The 18,760-nt window shown below is 37.9% G+C and overlaps 1 protein-coding gene across 2 annotated transcripts in view; it reads right to left on the bottom strand.

The window, feature by feature from the left end:
* The window catches only part of LMBRD1 (LMBR1 domain containing 1), a 136,798-nt gene that overhangs the window by 18,959 nt on the left and 99,079 nt on the right, over positions 1 to 18,760 (bottom strand). For both annotated transcript variants that reach the window (XM_044924545.1, XM_006074255.3), the window contains exons 10-14: positions 14,115 to 14,179; positions 13,664 to 13,766; positions 12,990 to 13,094; positions 10,730 to 10,879; positions 9,362 to 9,440 (exon numbers count right to left, since the gene is read on the bottom strand). In XM_044924545.1, the coding sequence (XP_044780480.1) occupies positions 9,362 to 9,440; positions 10,730 to 10,879; positions 12,990 to 13,094; positions 13,664 to 13,766; positions 14,115 to 14,179 (502 nt within the window). The remainder of the gene's footprint in view (positions 1 to 9,361; positions 9,441 to 10,729; positions 10,880 to 12,989; positions 13,095 to 13,663; positions 13,767 to 14,114; positions 14,180 to 18,760) is intronic.

Genomic DNA, 18,760 nt, shown 5'->3' with positions numbered 1-18,760 from the left:
ACCCCTCTGAAGGCAGAGTTCCAAAGAATATCAAGGAGAGATAAGAAAGCCTTCCTAAGTGAACAATGCAAAGACATAGAGGAAAACAAAAGAATGGGAAAGACTAGAGATCTCTTCAAGAAAATTAGATACCAAGGGAACATTTTATGTGAATATGGGCATAATTAAAGACAGAAACCATATGGACTTAATAGAAGAAGATATTAAGAAGAGGTGGTAAGAATACATAGAAGAACTATACAAAAAAGATCTTAATGACCCAGATAACCACGATGGTGTGATCACTCACCTAGAGCCAGACATCTTGGAGTGCAAACTCAAGTGGGCTTTAGGAAGCATCCCTATGAACAAAGCTAGTGGAGGTGATGGAATTCCAAATGAGCTGCTTCAAGTCCTAAAAGATGATGCTGTGAAAGTGCTGCACTCAATATGCCAGCAAATTTGGAAAACTCAGCAATGGCCACAGAATGGAAAAGGTCAGTTTTCATTCCAATCCCAAAGAAAGGCGATGCCAAAGAATGCTCAAATTACTGCATAGTTGCACTCCTCTCACACGTTAGCAAAGCAATTCTCAATATTCTCTAAGCTAGGCTTCATTACATGAACCGTGAACTTCCAGATGTTGAAGTTGGATTTAGAAAAGGCAGAGGAACTAGAGATCAAACCGCCAATATATGTTGGATCACAGAAAAAGCAACAGAGTTCCAGAAAAACATCTATTTCTACTTAATTGATTGACTACACCAAAGCCTTTGACTGTGTGGGTCACAAAAACTGTGGAAAATTCTTAAAGAGATGGGAATACCAGACCACCTGACCTGCCTCCTGAGAAATCTGTATGCAGGTCAAGAAGCAACCATTAGAACCAGAAATGGAACAACAGACTGGTTCCAAATTGGGAAAGGAGTATGTCAAGGCTGTATATTATTACCTTGCTTATTAAACTTACATGCAGAGTACATTATGCAAAATGTTGGGCTGGATGAAGCACAAGCTGGAATCAAGATTGCCAGGAGAAATATCAATAACCTCAGACACGCGGATGATACCACCCTTACAGCACAAAGCAAAGAGGAACTAAAGAGCCTCTTGATGAAAGTGAAAGAGGAGAGTGAAAAAGCTGGCTTAAAACTCAACATTCAGAAAACGAAGATCATGGCATCTGGTCCCATCACTTCATGGCAAATAGATGGGGAAACAACGGAAACAGTGACAGACTATTTTCTTGGGCTCCAAAAATCACTGCAGATGGTGACTGCAGCCATGAAATTAAAAGCATTAAATTCTGCTCAGCAAGAAAAGCTATTAAACCTAGACAGCGTATTAAAAAGTAGAGACATTACTTTAGTGACAGGTCTGTCTAGTCAAAGCTGTGCTTTTTCCAGTACTCATGTATGGATGTGAGAGTTGGACTATAAAGAGTGCCAAAGAATTGATGCTTTTGAACTGTGGTATTGGAGAAGACTCTTCAGAGTCCCTTGGACTGCAAGGAGATCAAACTAGTTAATTCTAAAGGAAATCAACCCTGAATATTCATTAGAAGGACTGATGCTGAAGCGGATGCTCCATTACTTTGGCCACCTAAGGGGCCATTAGAAAAGACTCTGATGCTGGGAAAGATTGAAGGCAGGAGGAGAAGGGGACAAAAGAGGATGAGATGGTTAGGTGGCACCACCAACCCAATGGACATGAGTTTGAACAACCCCCCAGAGATGGTGAAGGACAGGGAAGCCTGGCATGATGCAGTCCTTGGGGTTACAAGGAGTAGCACATGACATAGCGACTGAACAGTAAGAACAGCCATCTGGTGGTATATAGTAGGCCTCATTTTTTTTCCCTCTCTTTTATCTTTTTCTCAACATAAATATTTACTTCTGTTTTCTGAACCATACATTATGCAATTTAGCCACTTAACACAGCATTTTTTACAAGATGGACCTTCTCTTACCTAACCAGAGAAGAGCTATTAAATTTAAGACTTTTAATATTGATATTATATTTTTAAAAATTGGCCCTATGGTCCATACTGCAACATGTCATTTATCTGAGTGTATTCTTCCTAAAACATTCATCCCTTAAGGGCAGGACCAAATCCAGGACCACATATCACACTCACTTGAGATGTCTGTTTACTTCCCTGAACCTGTGAGCCCCTCAGCCTCTGGTCTCTGATGACACTGATGGATCTAAAGCACTGCTTTTACATCATGGCTGTCAGCCATCAGCCTGGGTCTGGGTTCTGTTTCCTCATGATCTGAGCCCCGTTCTCTGATCGTCCCAGGCGGTCATGCCCGGAGGTACAGGCCATGCTGGATGGTGTCCATCTATTTACCTGGAGGGGCTTGTGCCCATTTTCCTCTGAGATGAGCTACCTCAGCTACCCCTCCTCCTCCCATAGTTAATGAACGGTAAGTGGAGATGCCTTGTTGTGGTTTTACTCTTGTAGTTCTCTACACTGAGTTTAATTTCAATTACATTTTCAAACACTGCATTTGGTCCATTTATAAATTTGCTAGGGTTTCATTCATTCTTTAATACTTTGCTGTCGTCTGTGGTATGTTGATCTGGTCTTATTTCTTTCATCATAGCTAACTGTTCCATAATCTGTGTTGATAGTTCCAGGATCAGAGCTTGGCAGGTCTTTCTCTGCTGTCTGCTACTTCTGTTTGCGGTGCTTTGTCTCCTTGTGTGCTTGAATATTTGACTCTGACATCTTCACTTGCGCTCCTTTGTGGGAATTCTGTGAAGCCAAGAATTAAGGTATGTTCTCTCGTGAAGATTGTACTTACTTGCACCATTTACTGCACTGCCAGTCTGAAACTGCAGTGAAACAAATTCACTCTGCTGACGTGCATCTGGCCTGCATAGCTGCAAAGTGCTAGTCTGCAACTACAATTTCTTAGGAATCTGGTTCTTTCTCCTTGTTCTTGACACTAAGGTCAACTTTGCTTTCCACTTTTTGCAAGTAATATATTTAACTTTACTTCACGTGACGGTGCCATCTTCAGGAGAGGGAGGGGCTCCACTTTGTAAGAAGCTCTGATTCCTATGAGATGCCAACCAACCACGCACCAACCAACCACGCAGGCTCTACTGTCCAACATAACACCCACTGGAAACATGCAACTTTTCAGCACTTGACATATGACTACTGAGACTAGGGAACGAAATTTCTAATACTACATACTTTTAATTAATTTAAACTAAAAACTGAAGCAGTACTTTAGTAGAACTGTGTTTCACCTTTAACTTACTTAAATGGTCACATTAACTTACTTAATAAAAATTTAGTGCTTGAATTAAAATGTTCCTTAAGTATAAAATACACATCAGGTATTGAAGGCTTAGTATGAAGAAGGATACAACCTATGATATAGAGAAGGCTCTAGGACACCCCTTTGTTTACCTGCAAAACAGCCAGACACAAGCCCCCAACATTCCCAGCCTTCGCTTCACGGAAGATTAGCTATTTGTCCACACTGATCAATCAGAACAACCAGCTTGCTGATCTGACTTAAGTAACCCTTAGCTAGATTTCCCTCTTTCGCCAGGCCCCCGAAGTCTGCCCTCGTCTCAGCTGGCCAGCAGACAGCTGTTGCTGATTGAGTCCTCTTGGCTGACCTCAGGGAAAACATGCCATGATCATCCCGCTCTCACAGCTGGTTCTTTGCAGCTGCAAACTGACATAGTATCTTAGATGATGCAGTATCTCAGAGAAAAGTCTGCAGAAGGATAGGTACCTGAAATTCTGAAAAAACAGGTCTACTTCCTTTTACTAATGACAAAAGCAAAACAGCATGGTAAATACATTTTATTTATATAGAATGTATTTTGAGGCCCTCCCTGATAATGGGCTTGTTTACTCCAAAACTTAGTATTCAACTCCTCTCTAAAGTAAGTATTTAGAGTAAAAGTATGCATGTTTTACTTTATTAATTTTCCTCTAACATTATCTTTAGTTATTCAATATCATCTTACTTTTCCCTTTGTAGTTAGTATATGTAATTATAACTCTGCTTTAGCTCTTTAATTTTAAATCTGCTCAACTTTTTGTAATTCATGTAGTTTAGTTTAACACATCAGTTTTTATTTTAGCATCATCAGTTAACTTAAATTATCTTAACCATTTGTCCTAGTGAAATTATATCCTAATGCTAAAATCTAAAACCACAGATTAATGATTTTTAAGGCTGGCTATATACATTAACAAATATACTTAACCAGAACATCCCACAAAAATCAAGCTTGATTTATACAGATCATCACATTTCTAGGTGCTTTACTGTCCAAATAACACAAGTTCACGTCAAGGAAAGGTAAAATAATTAAACAGGATGGCAGAAATTAAACTTGTGGTTCACAATTTTTTTTAAAATGGTCATTCAGAAAGATACAATCTTGCTTCATCCCTCTCTGTATTTCCCAAACATGCAATGCTCCTGCCACAACATACTTTTTCCATATCAGGCCAAATAAATTTGTCTTTATGCCTTATTAACACAGGTTCCTTCTCTGCTTGGTACAGCCTCCACTGTTTTGTTTGTTCATTTAGATTCACTTGCGCTTTGGGGCCCAGTTAAAATGTTACACTGTAGGGAAAACCATTACCTCCTTTGCCTTCCCACAGCATTCTGCCTGTAATTTCATTACAGTATGCCATTTACTTTTCTATTACTATTATTTATTTTCATATCCAAATTCATTAGGCTGTTTGCTTTCCAAAGGCATGGGCTGTGCATATGTCTCTGATGCTGTCTCTCTTTCTGAGAACCTACCCAGTACTCTATTCTGCCAGACCACAAAGGGACACTGATCATTCATCTTCCTATCCAGACTCAAATATTTCTGCATGTTTATATTACTTTTTATAATTCTGTGTTTAACTATTTTACTCACACTAGCATATAAATTGTGCATGTATTAATGTCTATTAGATTAAGTAGCAATTAACAAATATAAAACTAAGAATGTAAAAGTCCTTTTGTCATAATTGCATATAAAATCTAAAAATGGATTTCTAATTTGCTCAGGTGGCTCACTTAGAACTTATAAACAATGCATTATGCGAAAGGATAAATTTGAAAAATTGTTGCTTTAAGAGAACTTTGTAAACATGGTATGATAGGCATTGTTTATAACTCTGCTAAATTATTCTTTCAGAGATTATTTTAAACACAAAAAACCTTAACTATTTTTAGATGACTCTTAATTCTCAAACATTATAACATTTGAAAAATGCCAGACAACCTCATATATGAATGCAATATTACTTAAGAAAAAAGTCTCTAAAATGTACTCAGTATTAGTAAGAGATCAATATATGTCTGTTTTAGAAAAATCCCTGCTTTAACATCTTTCTAGGAAGATTATCTTTCAGTTCAGTTCAGTCGCTCAGTCGTGTCCGACTCTTTGCGACCCCATGAATTGCGGCACACCAGGCCTCCCTGTCCATCACCAACTCCCGGAGTTCACTCAAACTCACATCCATCGAGTCGGTGATGCCATCCAGCCATCTCATCCTCTGTCGTTCCCTTCTCCTCCTGCCCCCAATCCCTCCCAGCATCAGAGTCTTTTCCAATGAGTCAACTCTTTGCATGAGGTGGCCAAAGTACTGGAGTTTCAGCTTTGGCATCATTCCTTCCAAAGAACACCCAGGACTGATCTTCTTTAGGATGGACTGGTTGGATCTCCTTGCAGTCCAAGAGAAATAATTTTCAGTACAACACAATAAATTATAACTTTTTTGTTTCTAAATTGAAAAACTGTTCTCCAAAACTATTACTTGCAACAGGTACATAACAAAGGTGACACCAAGTGCCTTGTGGGGTATTTTTATTACAGTATCATCTACCTTAGTCAAAGTGCCCACCATAATGTCACAAGTAACAAAGTGATGATTTTCTTCTTGCAAGCTGAGGTTTCCTAGTCCACAGTGAATGGACACTGCGCGATCAGTCTTTCACCACACACTCTACCCCAGCCCCACCCCACGTGTCAAATCTCATGTGAACTGCTCATTCTTCTCCATTATTACAATTTTTAATGTATAAAACAATGATTTTCATTTGCTTATATGTGCATTAGTAGGGTTAATATCTCCTTTATGAGTGGCAGTACCCAGAGCATGCTTAATTTTGAATCTGGCAGGGAGAGCTCTCTTACAGTCCATCATTGTTTTTTCTCACTCTCTTAAGAAAACTACCCTGATGCCCCAAATATAACGATTGTATTTCTGCCATCCTCTTCCCAGCATGCACAGGCAATTTGACATTTAGAGATTTGGTAGAGAACAAAGACAAAATATTGGGAGAGATAAATCCATAAATCTAAAGGGTATGCTTTGTACTGCAAAGTAACATTTCAAAGCATAAATCAACGAAAATGTTTTAGAAAAATATTTAACAATTCAAAGGAGATCACTTAAACCACTATAAACTAGACTGAAAAAGAAAAATACCAAATGGGATTCATATAAAAGTTATGGCCAAGTGTATCATTTAAAGCTTACTGATCTATAACATACAAAATCATTCAGTTTAGCGATACAGGGGCATTTTAAAGCCCCTTGTACCAGTGCAACCTGATTTTGAAAGTTTGACCTGTTTTTCTGCTAAGGTTTCAATAATGTAAGAATCTAAGAAACAGAACTTATTTTAGATCTTCAAGATCAGAGCCCTCTCAAAAAATTACAAATCAACCCAACAGTAATTTTTCATTCTATTCTCACTTAGCAAAATATGACAACCCAAAGCATTTCACGTATCAACCCTACTTGTGATGTGTGTGGGGTGGTGGTGGGGCTGTGTGCATTTCAAAGTTAAAAATCTGGGACTAAAGTGTCTTTGTTGTTAGCTACCAAAGCAGACCTGGAAAATTAAGTCAATTAATTTATAATAGAAACATTTTACTATTACTTCTTCTTCACGTTTGCTTTCCCTTGATTTTGGTTTTGACTCATCTCTTGATCTTGTTCTTTCCTCCCAATTTTGGTCTCTTCCCATCTTTGCCCTGCACCCTGGACTCTGAGTTTGGTCTCTTCCTTCTCTGACTCTCAGCCTGTCCTGTCTCTAACTCTCATCCTCCCCCAGTCCTTCAAATCATCTCCCCAGACAGCCTAGGCTCTGATGGAAAAGGGCACCAGCTGTGCAGACACATCAGCAAAAATACAGAGAGATAATTTCATCTCTGCCCCTTGGCATATATTCATTTATCACTAACTTATCTCTGGTCAGATCGTTCTGTTCACCTAGCAAAACTTTTGCCACTTTCTTTAGTTTTGTGCCCAGTGGCCCACATGATTCCCGGCAAATAACTGAAATTACACCTCAAAGCAAGATGAGACAATCACAGAGAACTTCCTGCTCACCCTCACTAAGAAATTACTATCTGAGTTCATATTGTTGCCTCCTTCCTTGCAATCTAGACAAAGAAGGATCCTTCCTTCTACCTAAAGCATTCTTCGATGTTCTAACTACTATCTCCTCCAGAACAGGATGACATTGGCTCATCATTCACCCTTTCTCATATTTTTCTTCAACTTTTCCTGATCCATGAATTCATACCATCATCCCTAAAGTCTCTCTTCATTAAAAAAAAAAAAAAAGATTCTCTGCTGATGCTGCATACCTTCTCTAGTTTCCATCCAATCCCTCTCAAGCTCTATGAAGAATTTCAGTGCTTTACATTCCCTTTTATTCACTGCACGTAGTTTTTGCCTCCAGCATCCACATCTTTCCTTCTTCTTTCCGCTCGCTCCCCCATAGTTCTGTCACCCGCCTGCCTGGGTCTCCAGGCTCCTCACACTCTGCCCTCTGAGTTCATTCTGTAAACATCCAACTGCCCGTGAAATCTCCATCTCAAGTCAGCTAAGCAGTATCTATACTTTTTTCTTTAATCTTAGTATCTATTTTTACCTCAGTTTGGTGATACCAAAATTTACCATATTACTCAGAAACTGGAGGCCATTCCAAAATATTCTGCCTCCCCTGCCACTCTTCATATCCAAGCAAGGAGATCTCTCAATTCTGTGTTCATTTCACTCTTAAGACCACCGTTTGCTTCAGGCTTTCACCATCTCTCCTAGATTACTGAAAACTGTTCCTCCTGGCACCCTCTCCCAAATGGTTTCTATGCTCTGGTCTCAGTTTCTGAAATCCATTCTCTCTCTTCTGTAATTTAAGTTACTGAAAACAAGCCAGACCACGGTTTCCACTTTCTTGTGTAAAACCATCCATTGGCTCTTTCCCAGACCTTTCTGATTTGACTTCTAACTCGGCAACCCCATTTCCTCTTTCCTCCAACCCCTTACATCTCCACAATTAAAAACAAAACAATAATAATGGTTTTAAACTGTCTGAACACAAAACTATACGGTCGAAGGTAACTTGATGTGTGCGCTGTGTTCCTCCGCCTGGAGCAGCCTTCCCTGGATTCTCCTCTCACCTGGAGAGGTGGCCCTGCCATCCCCTGTCTGAAGCCTTTCTTTCTGATGAGCCCACAGCGATCTCCAGATAGAGCTCACTGCTTCCTTACCGGGCCATCCAGTGTTCTGTACCTATTCCTGTTACTCTACAACAGTCTAGAGCTGACTCTGCTAAAACACTCCAAATTTATCTTTTTCATAATGGAACCCCTCAATGACTTATCAAGAAATATATCTGACATATTACTTTACTTTGGAATAAAAGCATTTTGAAGGCAAAAGTAGAAAAGTTTTTGCATATCTTGAAAGAATAAATCTGGAATCCTTAACCAGGAAAGAATGCTATAATAGTAACAGGGGAAAAAATCATCTTAGCAAACAGAAGACAGAAAAAAAATGACCCTCTCAAAATTCAGAGATGAAGAGCACAGGATCTCAGAGCTTTTGTCAGAATACACTGGAAAAACTTACAATGTCTGGCTCACAATTACACATTCTTAAACATTAACTGCTGTCGTCATTAACTTTATCATTATTTTATTAACTAAAGTGACCAGAGCTGGATGGGTTAAAAGCTGTTCTAGGTCATAGGTACTTTTGTTCTCAGTCCTAAAAGTGACAGATTCTACCAAAAGTCTATTGAATTTTTTAAAACAACAACAAAAAAGGCATTTAAGAATGATTTCTTATTATACCCGTAAGTATGGTAAATAAGAACCACATTTTCTTCTTCAAGGGTAACTAATTTATAATGATCCTCTCCCTAATGGAAATCATTATATCACCAATAAGTTCTATTGAAGAGACCAATTTCTTCTAAAGTTCCTTTGTCACCACATATGAAAACAAATGTATCAAATGCTTAAGACACCAAAATTCAAAACAAATCTTTTCTTACACAGTTATAAATTCTAAGAAAGGCGACACAAGCTGCTTTACCTTCAGGGGCATCTGCATCACATCTCTTTGGCACAGAAAGGGATGAATTGCCTCTATGGTCACTGAAAGTCATATTGCTCTAAAAAATGAAGATATAGTTAAAATGTAAATAGTATATTAACATATATATTTTGATTAAAAAGTGACACATTATGAACTTTATACCCTGTTTTCTATTAAACCACATTTGGCTAATATTCTAAAATGTAAATTTTATGTAAAATTTCAATTAGAATAAAAAGATTCATGGTAAATTTGACATTAAGGCTTTCCTGCAACAATGTTTAGGCCCTGTGTTAATCAATGGAGCTTCTGCCCAGAGAAAACAGCCCTTGGTTTTCCACTGTGGAACAAGAAGAGAATACCATTTATCCATGCAAAAGCATGATCTTATTTCATCCATTCACAGAAGAATGTTTCATAACATGAGCTCGAGAACTAGGCGCAGGGGATAAGGCAAGAAGATAACAAAAGGTGTAAGAAATGAGAAGAATGAGTAAGGTGATCTTAGCAGTGTGTTTCCCAAACTTGGGTCACCTGTGTACCTCTGCTGTGATGTGTGTCTTATCTCTGATCCACTTACACTACTGATATTTCTCAGTGAACTAACTACTAATTACATGTTAAAGAAAGAATGAAGGATGAAAAAGGAATGATCTGGGCAGAATGGATTAATAATTAAAGACTCTATTAAAGTAAGGCTTGAACTGGGCCCTAAAACACAGATTTGATTCAAACTATTAGAAAGCAGAGCAAGAGACATTTTAGGAAAAGGAAACTAAATAAAGGCCAAATTAGATATTGTCAAAATATCTTAAACTTTCAAAATATTCAAACTAGCTCTCCAGGTACAACAAAGAATCACAGGTGGCTTTTGAAAGATAACACCAAGGAATCACTGTAACAGGTAAGAGGATCCCTATCAGGATATGAGAAAGCATAATTACCCAGAAATAAAACATTTATAAAGTCTCTCCTATGGGATTCATGGTACCAATGAGCAGACGTTTTTTGCTCTTTGCTCACCAAAACGTTTTGGGGAGCCATCTTAATAAACTTACTTAAAATATTACTTTAAAGTAAATATTATGAGTTCTAGTAAAGTGCTGAGATAAAGCTCAGCAGTTTGGCAGCATGGGATCCATTTAAGGAACAACTATTATGAAATTCAGTGTTATTTTTCAAAAGAATTTGTATGAAGCAAATGTAAATATGCCCAACAATGGAATGTAAAACTAGTTTTAGCAGTATTAAATTTAATTTGATGAGCTAATATTTTATGCTAGCTTTCACAAATTAGAATTTGGTTTTAGATATTACTATGTTTAAAATGTCAAAATAATGACTTTTTTTAGTGTTTGTACTTACCTCTATTAAGTAGTTTTGGCTTCCATACATAACATACTGGGGAGCAAGACTATAAATCATGTAGCTAGTGTGAAGGACAATAAGCAGAAGTATCATGCAGAGAAATAAGAGTGCCTGGGGCCTGGTTCTACCTCTTCTGATTTTATACAACTGGAAGGAAAAACACAGTGACGCTATTTCAGCAATACATTTTACGTGAAGGCACTGGGTCTTGCTCATTTGTTAGGGGGCAATGAATGCAGTTCAATCCACCAATTCTTTTTCCAAAATAAATACTAAGATTTCTTAATCTTTCCAGATAACTATAAGAATAACAAAGACAATTCTTTCCCTGTAAAGCTTTTAGATTTAGATTCATGTTTATTTTAAAAACTCAAGACCTAGAGAAATAAATTAGTATTTTCATGGTTTGTTTCAAAGAATCTTCTAAACTTATTATGTAACAGCATCTGTTAGAAATTCATAGAGCTAAGAATGGTGAACTATGTCTAATTCTATCTACAGGTTAAAAGAGTGAGTTTAAGCTCTAAGTATTAGTAATATATTTATAGTTTTCTCTATATTATTGCACAAGGACAGACATGTCATGTTTTAAATACTCATTTCTATGAAATACTCATGATATCCTCATATTGTGTGTGTGTGCACACGCGCGTGCATGCGCACATGCACCCACGCGCCTGCTGAGTTGTGTCTGCCAGGCTCCTCTGTCCATGGGATGTCCCAGGCAAGAATACTGCAGTGGACTGCCATTTCCTCCTCCAGGGTATCTTCTTGATCCGGGGATCGAACCTGTGTCTCTTGTGTCTCCTGCACTGGTAGGCGGATTCTTTATCAACTGCGCCATCTGGGAAACCCATCCTCATGTTATACTCAACTATAACACTGTCATCTAGTTCATGGTAATTTATGACCATCTGACTATAGCTATTCCCATGTGCATCCTGTATGGATGGATGGAAACTGAAACATGTGGGAGCAGATACGAGAAGCCTGGTGACAGGCCTCTCATTTCAATGACAGAGCACACTTTAGCGACTGAGACCGCAACCCCTTGCTTTATTACTCGACTGAATATAATAGTACAATACAGTAACAGGACTCTAATTCTGGATGGGACACGATCACCTAAAAATGCACACTTCCCACTTCCCTATGCCCAGTAGTGGCTGGTAGTGATAAAACATTACGCATCAGAAAGAAAGCAGTCTGTGGGAGACTTCTGGGAAAGCCACGCCTTCTGTCACCCCTTCTCCTAGCTGCCTCTTCCTCACAGAAGACAGACGGGGTAAAGAGGGCTGAAGGAGCCATATTTCAACCATGAGGGAGAAGCCAAGAGGAATAAATACAGAGATATTAGACTTGATGTTTTTGAGTTACTGAAGCAATGTTAGATTTAAAAAATTTTCCACAGCAGGAAGTCTTTCATTAGTTCAAGCCTCTAGTTAATTGCATTTTACACACAGCTGGAAGTATGAAGTGATATATCTCATTTTAATATCAAAATGAGAATAAGAAGAAAATAACCCCTTCTCCAATAGCACAGGAATCTTTCACTCCCAGTCACAGGGCCATGTTTCGAACTACAGTGTATCCAGTTGTGCTGCAATGCGGTTGGGCTACAGCCAAACACTAAGGAAAATAACAGAACTTCTAAACCACAGCTTTTCAGCCTCAGCACTGCTGACATTTTGGGCTGGATAAGCAAGTCTTTGTTGCGGGGCTGCCTGTGCAATACAGTACGCTGCCCTGATTCCCTGCTCTCCACCCACCAGATGCCAGTAGTGCTTCCTAGTTAGAACAACTGAAAACATCTCCAGACTTTGCCAAATATACCAGGAGGGCAAAACTGCCCCCGTTTAAGAACTGCTGCTTTAGACAAAGGGGCTTCCCAGGTGACCCAGCAGTAAAGAATTCACCTGCCAATGCAGGAGACGCAAGTTCAATCCTTGGGTCAGGAAGATCTCCTGAAAGAGGAAATGGCAACCCACTCCAGTATTCATGGTGGGATAATCCCATGGACGGAGAAGACTTGTGGGCTACAGTACATGAAGTTACAAAGAGCTGAACACAACTGAGCATGCACGCTCTGGACAAAGAGCACTTTTATGTTACCATAAAGCGAAAAGGCCAGCACTTCCACCATTTTGGTATCAAGATATTTATAACTCCTGTATTATAAATCTAAGATAATTTGCAATAATGGAGGATATATACAAAATGATGGAAAAAATAAAAAAATATTATAACATATACTCACTCTAATCCAAAAGAACCATATGCCAATATTTCGAATCCCCGCCATTGAAGTAAAAATAAAGTACATAATAATAATTGTTATAAGAATATAATCAAGAGGGAACACCTGAAAAAAGATAAAATTAAACTTAATACACAAACAATAAGGGCTCCAGGAGTCATGCATTGAATACAATTAAGTGAAACTTCATTATTCATATTTGGCAATGTTTAAAATACCAACCCTGATCAGGCTACTATGATAATAAAAAAAAAAAAAAAGGCAAAAAAAAAAAACACAAAAAACTCCAAGAAGCAAATTACCAAACTATTACCAAATTGTTCAATATTATCATCCTAACAAAAATCCTACAATAAATTAAACTAAAAATTATATTTATATATGCAATAAAAGACTTCATTAAAAGGCAAAATCAGGAAATGCTTGGAAAAGTTCACCCTAAATTTAAATATATCTCCAATTCAAATAATATATAAATTAAAGAGTTCAATAATATGTCAATACAATAATTTTTAGGACAACATATCAATGCAGAAATTATATGTAAATAAAGTCAAATTAACAGAGAGCACAAGCATATATTGCCAAGCATTAACAGGTTTGTCAATATAATAATTTGACAATGTTTGCTAAAGTATAAAATGACTGATTTTTTTTTTTTTTTTTTTACTTACAGTTTGTAGTAAAGGCAAAAGCATATTCAGTGGGTTACTCAGGTTAGCTCCAAAAATTATGAAACCAGAATCTATTCCAGCTGAATGAAGAGCTTTATCCAAGCTATAACAAAGTATACAGTGAATTTACACATTATACCATCACATTTTCAGTTAGTTTAGAAAGAATAACATCATAACCTGAGCATGTACATTCAACTGAGTCCAAGAAAACCACGAATAACAAATCAAACATCATTTAAATATCTTACAGATATTGTTCAATTGATATAGACCAAAGAAATACTATTATTGGATCTTTTTAGTCATTCTTTGAGTTAATGCTGTAGAACACTTCAAGTAAAATAGCTACTTAAGATGAATAGGCTACATTAATGGAATTCAGCATGGAAAATGTATAATATCACAGGAGATGTGTAAGTGCTTTAGAAAATGTGTCTACTGTACTTACTTTGACAGAAAGAGAGAAATTACAAACAGCAATGCAACAAAGATGAAAAATATTCCCCAAATGATCTAAAAGCAAAAAAAAAAAAAAAATCATTAAAATATACTTCTAAAAGTTGATATTAAAAGTACAAAACCATTATGCTCAATAAGAGTAGGTACCATGTGAAAATGATCTTAAAAATGACCTAAAAATACATTTTAACTTAATCTATAATCCTAGGCATATGTCACTAAATTTTCATTATGAGACTATCTGAGAACAAATACACAGAAGAGAAAAAGCATTTAAAGTCTTCATTGGTAAGTAAACAAATGAGACTCTTTGCTAGGTCAAATAAAAGTTCATATTGACTTATATTCAAATACAAGAAGTTAACTGAAAAATATATTAAGACTAATACACATACACAGAAAACCAAAACCAAGAAACTCATCCGGTTATATTAACCTGTTGTTAAAATAGAGAACTTGCAACATTTTCTCACAGAAGTAATGAGATATACAGTTGACTCTTGGACAACCCTCTGGATAGTCAAAAATCAATTGTCAGCCCTCTGCACATGCAGTTCCTCCATATCCACACAGTCCTCCAACTGTGGGTGCAGAGTGCTGTATCATGGGCTACAGAAAAGTATCCCTGTGTATGTGGACCTGAGCAATTCAAATCACATTGTTCATGGGTCAACAGCTTATATCTTATAAATAAATTATATCACATCTTTAGAAAAGTCTATATTGCTGGTATTATTTTTGAAATAGAGTACCAACAGCACTGAAGAAAATGTCACATAAAACTAACTCTGTGGAAAAATGTGCTAAGTACTGTAATAGATGGGATATACTTACTTATACTCTAAGTATGAACTTGACAGTGTGAAAGGATATGTATGAGCTGTATACAAGAAAACAATGATTGGAACTGTGTCCCTAAGGAATAAAATTTCAGAGTAAAAATGATGAAATCTATGTTTGGGACTCTCAAGAGTCCCTTGGACTGAAAGGAAATCCAACCAGTCCATCCTAAAGGAAATCAGTCCTGAATATTCATTGGAAGGACTGATACTGAAGCTGAAACTCCAATACTTTTGCCATGTGATGGGAAGAACTGACTCATCGGAAAAGACCCTGATGCTAGGAAAGATTGAGGGCAGGAGGAGAAGGGGATGACAGAGGATGAGATGGCTGGATGGCATCAACAACTCAATGGACATGAGTTTGAGTAATTCCGGGAGTTGGTGATGGACAAGGAGGCCTGGCGTGCTGTGATTCATGGGGTCGCAAAGAGTCGGACACGACTGAGCTACTGAACTGAACTGTTTTGGTTTCTCCTTTGCCTGGAGTTGATAGAAATAGATGGAAAACATTATGAATGCTAGGGAGATTTTTCATCTTATTTCACATGATCATTGAAGAATATTTTAGAATTCTGATATGATAAAAGAAAAGTAGACTAACAACACATTATCCGACCCAGCACAGAAAGATAGATCTGGAAATAAATCTTAAAGTTGTGTTCTAGGGAATTCTTTGGTTCTGAAAGAGTACCTTTAGTATATCACTCAAAATATACTGCATATATCCATTTTACATACTGGGATTTCACATAAGCATTTACTCTAAAATGTTTCATTGCTAAGTAAGTTGAAGTGACTACTTTATAGTAACAGAAGATTATTAGTAGCAGGTATAAAGGAGCATACACAGTCTTTTTCTACCAGGTTTGAGCACTGTATTTGATATCCAGGAGAACTGAAGCCAATATCCATACACTGAGGAAGCATATTATTTCTCAGCAGCCTGCTGACAGCAAATAGCTTGTAGCAGGAGGTAGTGCCAGCACCAACTGCCAGCAAGCAGTAAAGGAGCACGGCAGAGAGTGGGAGAAATCAGCACTGCCCTGCCTGGATGCCCGCTGGAGAAGGAAAGAAGAGAAAATCCTTAACTACACCCCAATCTGCTGAGATGAATGAACCAGAGTTATGACGGTTTAACCACAGCTACTTAACAAAACAAAGAAAAAGATTAAAAAATAAATGTTTTATAAAGACCAAGGAAACTATATATATTTAAATATGAGAACTTAAGTTAGTAGTACTTACAGAATCAAGTCAGGGGTGACCACCTTGGGTTGACCTAAATGTTACATATTCCACACTAGCTATTATATCCATTTGGAAAAAATAATTAAGCCAAAGAGATGACACCAGTAAAAGTAACAAAGTAGAAATCGCTGAAAATCCTTTCCCCTTAAAAGCAATTTAACAACCAGCATAAATTGTCAGAACAAACTTTTTCAACATTGAAAATGAACCAGAAGCATGCCACAATCCAGGAGCATTTATTTAAGGAAAAGGGCTGGCTCTCAGTAACAGCACAGAACACTGTGGCATTCTGATTTGCTCTGGTACCAGCCCTTCCTCTCTAAGCTGGGCAGCCACCTGAGAAACAGTAGGGGCTGGGGCTCTTTCAGTCTCCTTCCCAGAGGACTGCCATTACCTGACCTGCCTGGAAGGTACATGGACGATCCCACTTGCAAGACTGTGTCTGGCCTGAAATGGAGCTCATACAGTGCAAAAATTCCTTTTTCCCAGGAACCAGTGAACTTCATGGCCATTAGAGCTAGTCAATATCAGGCAAAAAATAAACTAACCAAAAAGACTGAAATGGAAACGCGAGGAATGCGATGTCCACAGGGGCTCTGAAAAGTTTCTATATATTCCCGGCAATGAAGAAGGCCCTGTGCATGCTCAGAAATATAGGAGAGGCCTTACTGTGCATTCTGGTCGACCCTGAGGTTCTGTCTGCACGAGCAGGATGTGTGGGCTAAGAGTGGTGTAAGTGCATCCTGAGTGCTGAAGTCACGTCTCCACTCACAGATGGCCCCTCAGCAAGACTGGGAGACTTACAGATTCTAGGTGTTTAAGAAAATCTGTGTCCAATAATTAACTAAACCAACCAAGCAGAAACTTCAGTGACTGCAACAACAAAGAACACAGACTTCATAGCATGCACACAAGTCACTAAACAAACAACGAAAAGTAATAACAGAAAATCCAGGGGAGAATTTCATCTCCCAAGTTACTGCATTATGCTATTTAAAATTTCTCATGTTTTAACTTTAAAAAAAAAAGAGAGAGAGAGAGAGACATGCAAAGCAGCAAGAAAGTACAGCTAATACAGAGAAAAAAAACAAAATCAATAGGCACTGTACTTGAGGAAGTCCTTGAGGACACTGAACTTATAAGACAAAAACTTTAAAGCTACTGTTTTAAATATATGTAGCTCAGAACATGAACTCCTTATTGCCAAATTCAGACTTAAATTGAAGAAAGTAGGGAAAACCACTAGACCATTCAGGTATGACCTAAATCAAATCCCTAATGATTATACAGTGAAAGTGACAAATAGATTTAAGGGACTAGATCTGATAGAGTGCCTGATGAACTATGGGCAGAGGTTCATGACATTGTACAGGAGACAGGGAGCAAGACCATCCCTAAGAAAAAGAAATGCAAAAAAGCAAAATGGCTGTCTGAAGAGGCCTTACAAATAGCTGTGAAAAGAAGAGAAGCATAAAGCAAAGGAGAAAAGGAAAGATATACCCATTTGAATGCAGAGTTCCAAAGAATAACAAGGAGAGATAAGAAAGCTTCCTCAGTGATCAGTGCAAAGAAATAGAGAAAAACAACAGAATGGGAAAGACTAGAGATTTCTTCAAGAAAATCAGAGATACCAAGGGAACATTTCATGCAAAAGTGGGCTCAATAAAGGACAGAAATGGTAGGGACCTAACAGAAGCAGAAAATATTAAGAAGAGGTGGCAAGAATACACAGAAGAACTGTACAAAAAAGATCTTCATGACCCAGATAATCACGATGGTTTGATCACTCACCTAGAGCCAGATATCCTGGAATGTGAAGTCAAGTGGGCCTTAGAAAACATCACTATGAACAAAGCTAGTGGAGGTGATGGAATTCCAGTTGAGCTCTTTCAAATCCTAAAAGATGATGCTGTGAAAGTGCTGCACTCAATATGCCAGCAAATTTGGAAAACTCAGCAGTGGCCACAGGACTGGAAAAGGTCAGTCTTCATTCCAATCCCAAAGAAAGGCAATGCCAAAGAATGCTCAAACTACCACACAATTGCCCTCATCTCACACGCTTAGTAAAGCAATGCTCAAAATTCTCCAAGCCCGGCTTCAACAATATGTGAACTGTGAACTTCCAGATGTTCCAGCTGGATTTAGAAAAGGCAGAGGAACCAGAGATCAAATTGCCAACATACACTGGATTATTGAAAAAGCAAGAGAATTCCAGAAAAACATCTATTTCTGCTTTATTGACTATGCCAAAGCTTCTGACTGTGTAAGTCACAATAAACTGTGGAAAATTCTGAAACAGACGGGAATACCAGACCTGCCTCTTGAGAAATCTCTTTGCAGGTCAGGAAGCAACAGTTAAAACTGGACATGGAACAACAGACAGGCTCCAAATAGGAAAAGGAGTACGTCAAGGCTGTATACTGTCACCCTGCTTATTTAACTTATATGCAGAGTACATCATGAGAAATGCTGGGCTGGATGAAGCACAAGATGGAATCAAAATTCCCAGGAGAAATATCAGTAACTTCAGATATGCAGATGACAC

The sequence above is a fragment of the Bubalus bubalis genome, chromosome 10, assembly GCF_019923935.1.
Source record: "Bubalus bubalis isolate 160015118507 breed Murrah chromosome 10, NDDB_SH_1, whole genome shotgun sequence".
In the NCBI taxonomy this organism is placed as follows: domain Eukaryota; kingdom Metazoa; phylum Chordata; class Mammalia; order Artiodactyla; family Bovidae; genus Bubalus; species Bubalus bubalis.
This window is presented reverse-complemented; position numbering and strand designations above follow the sequence as displayed.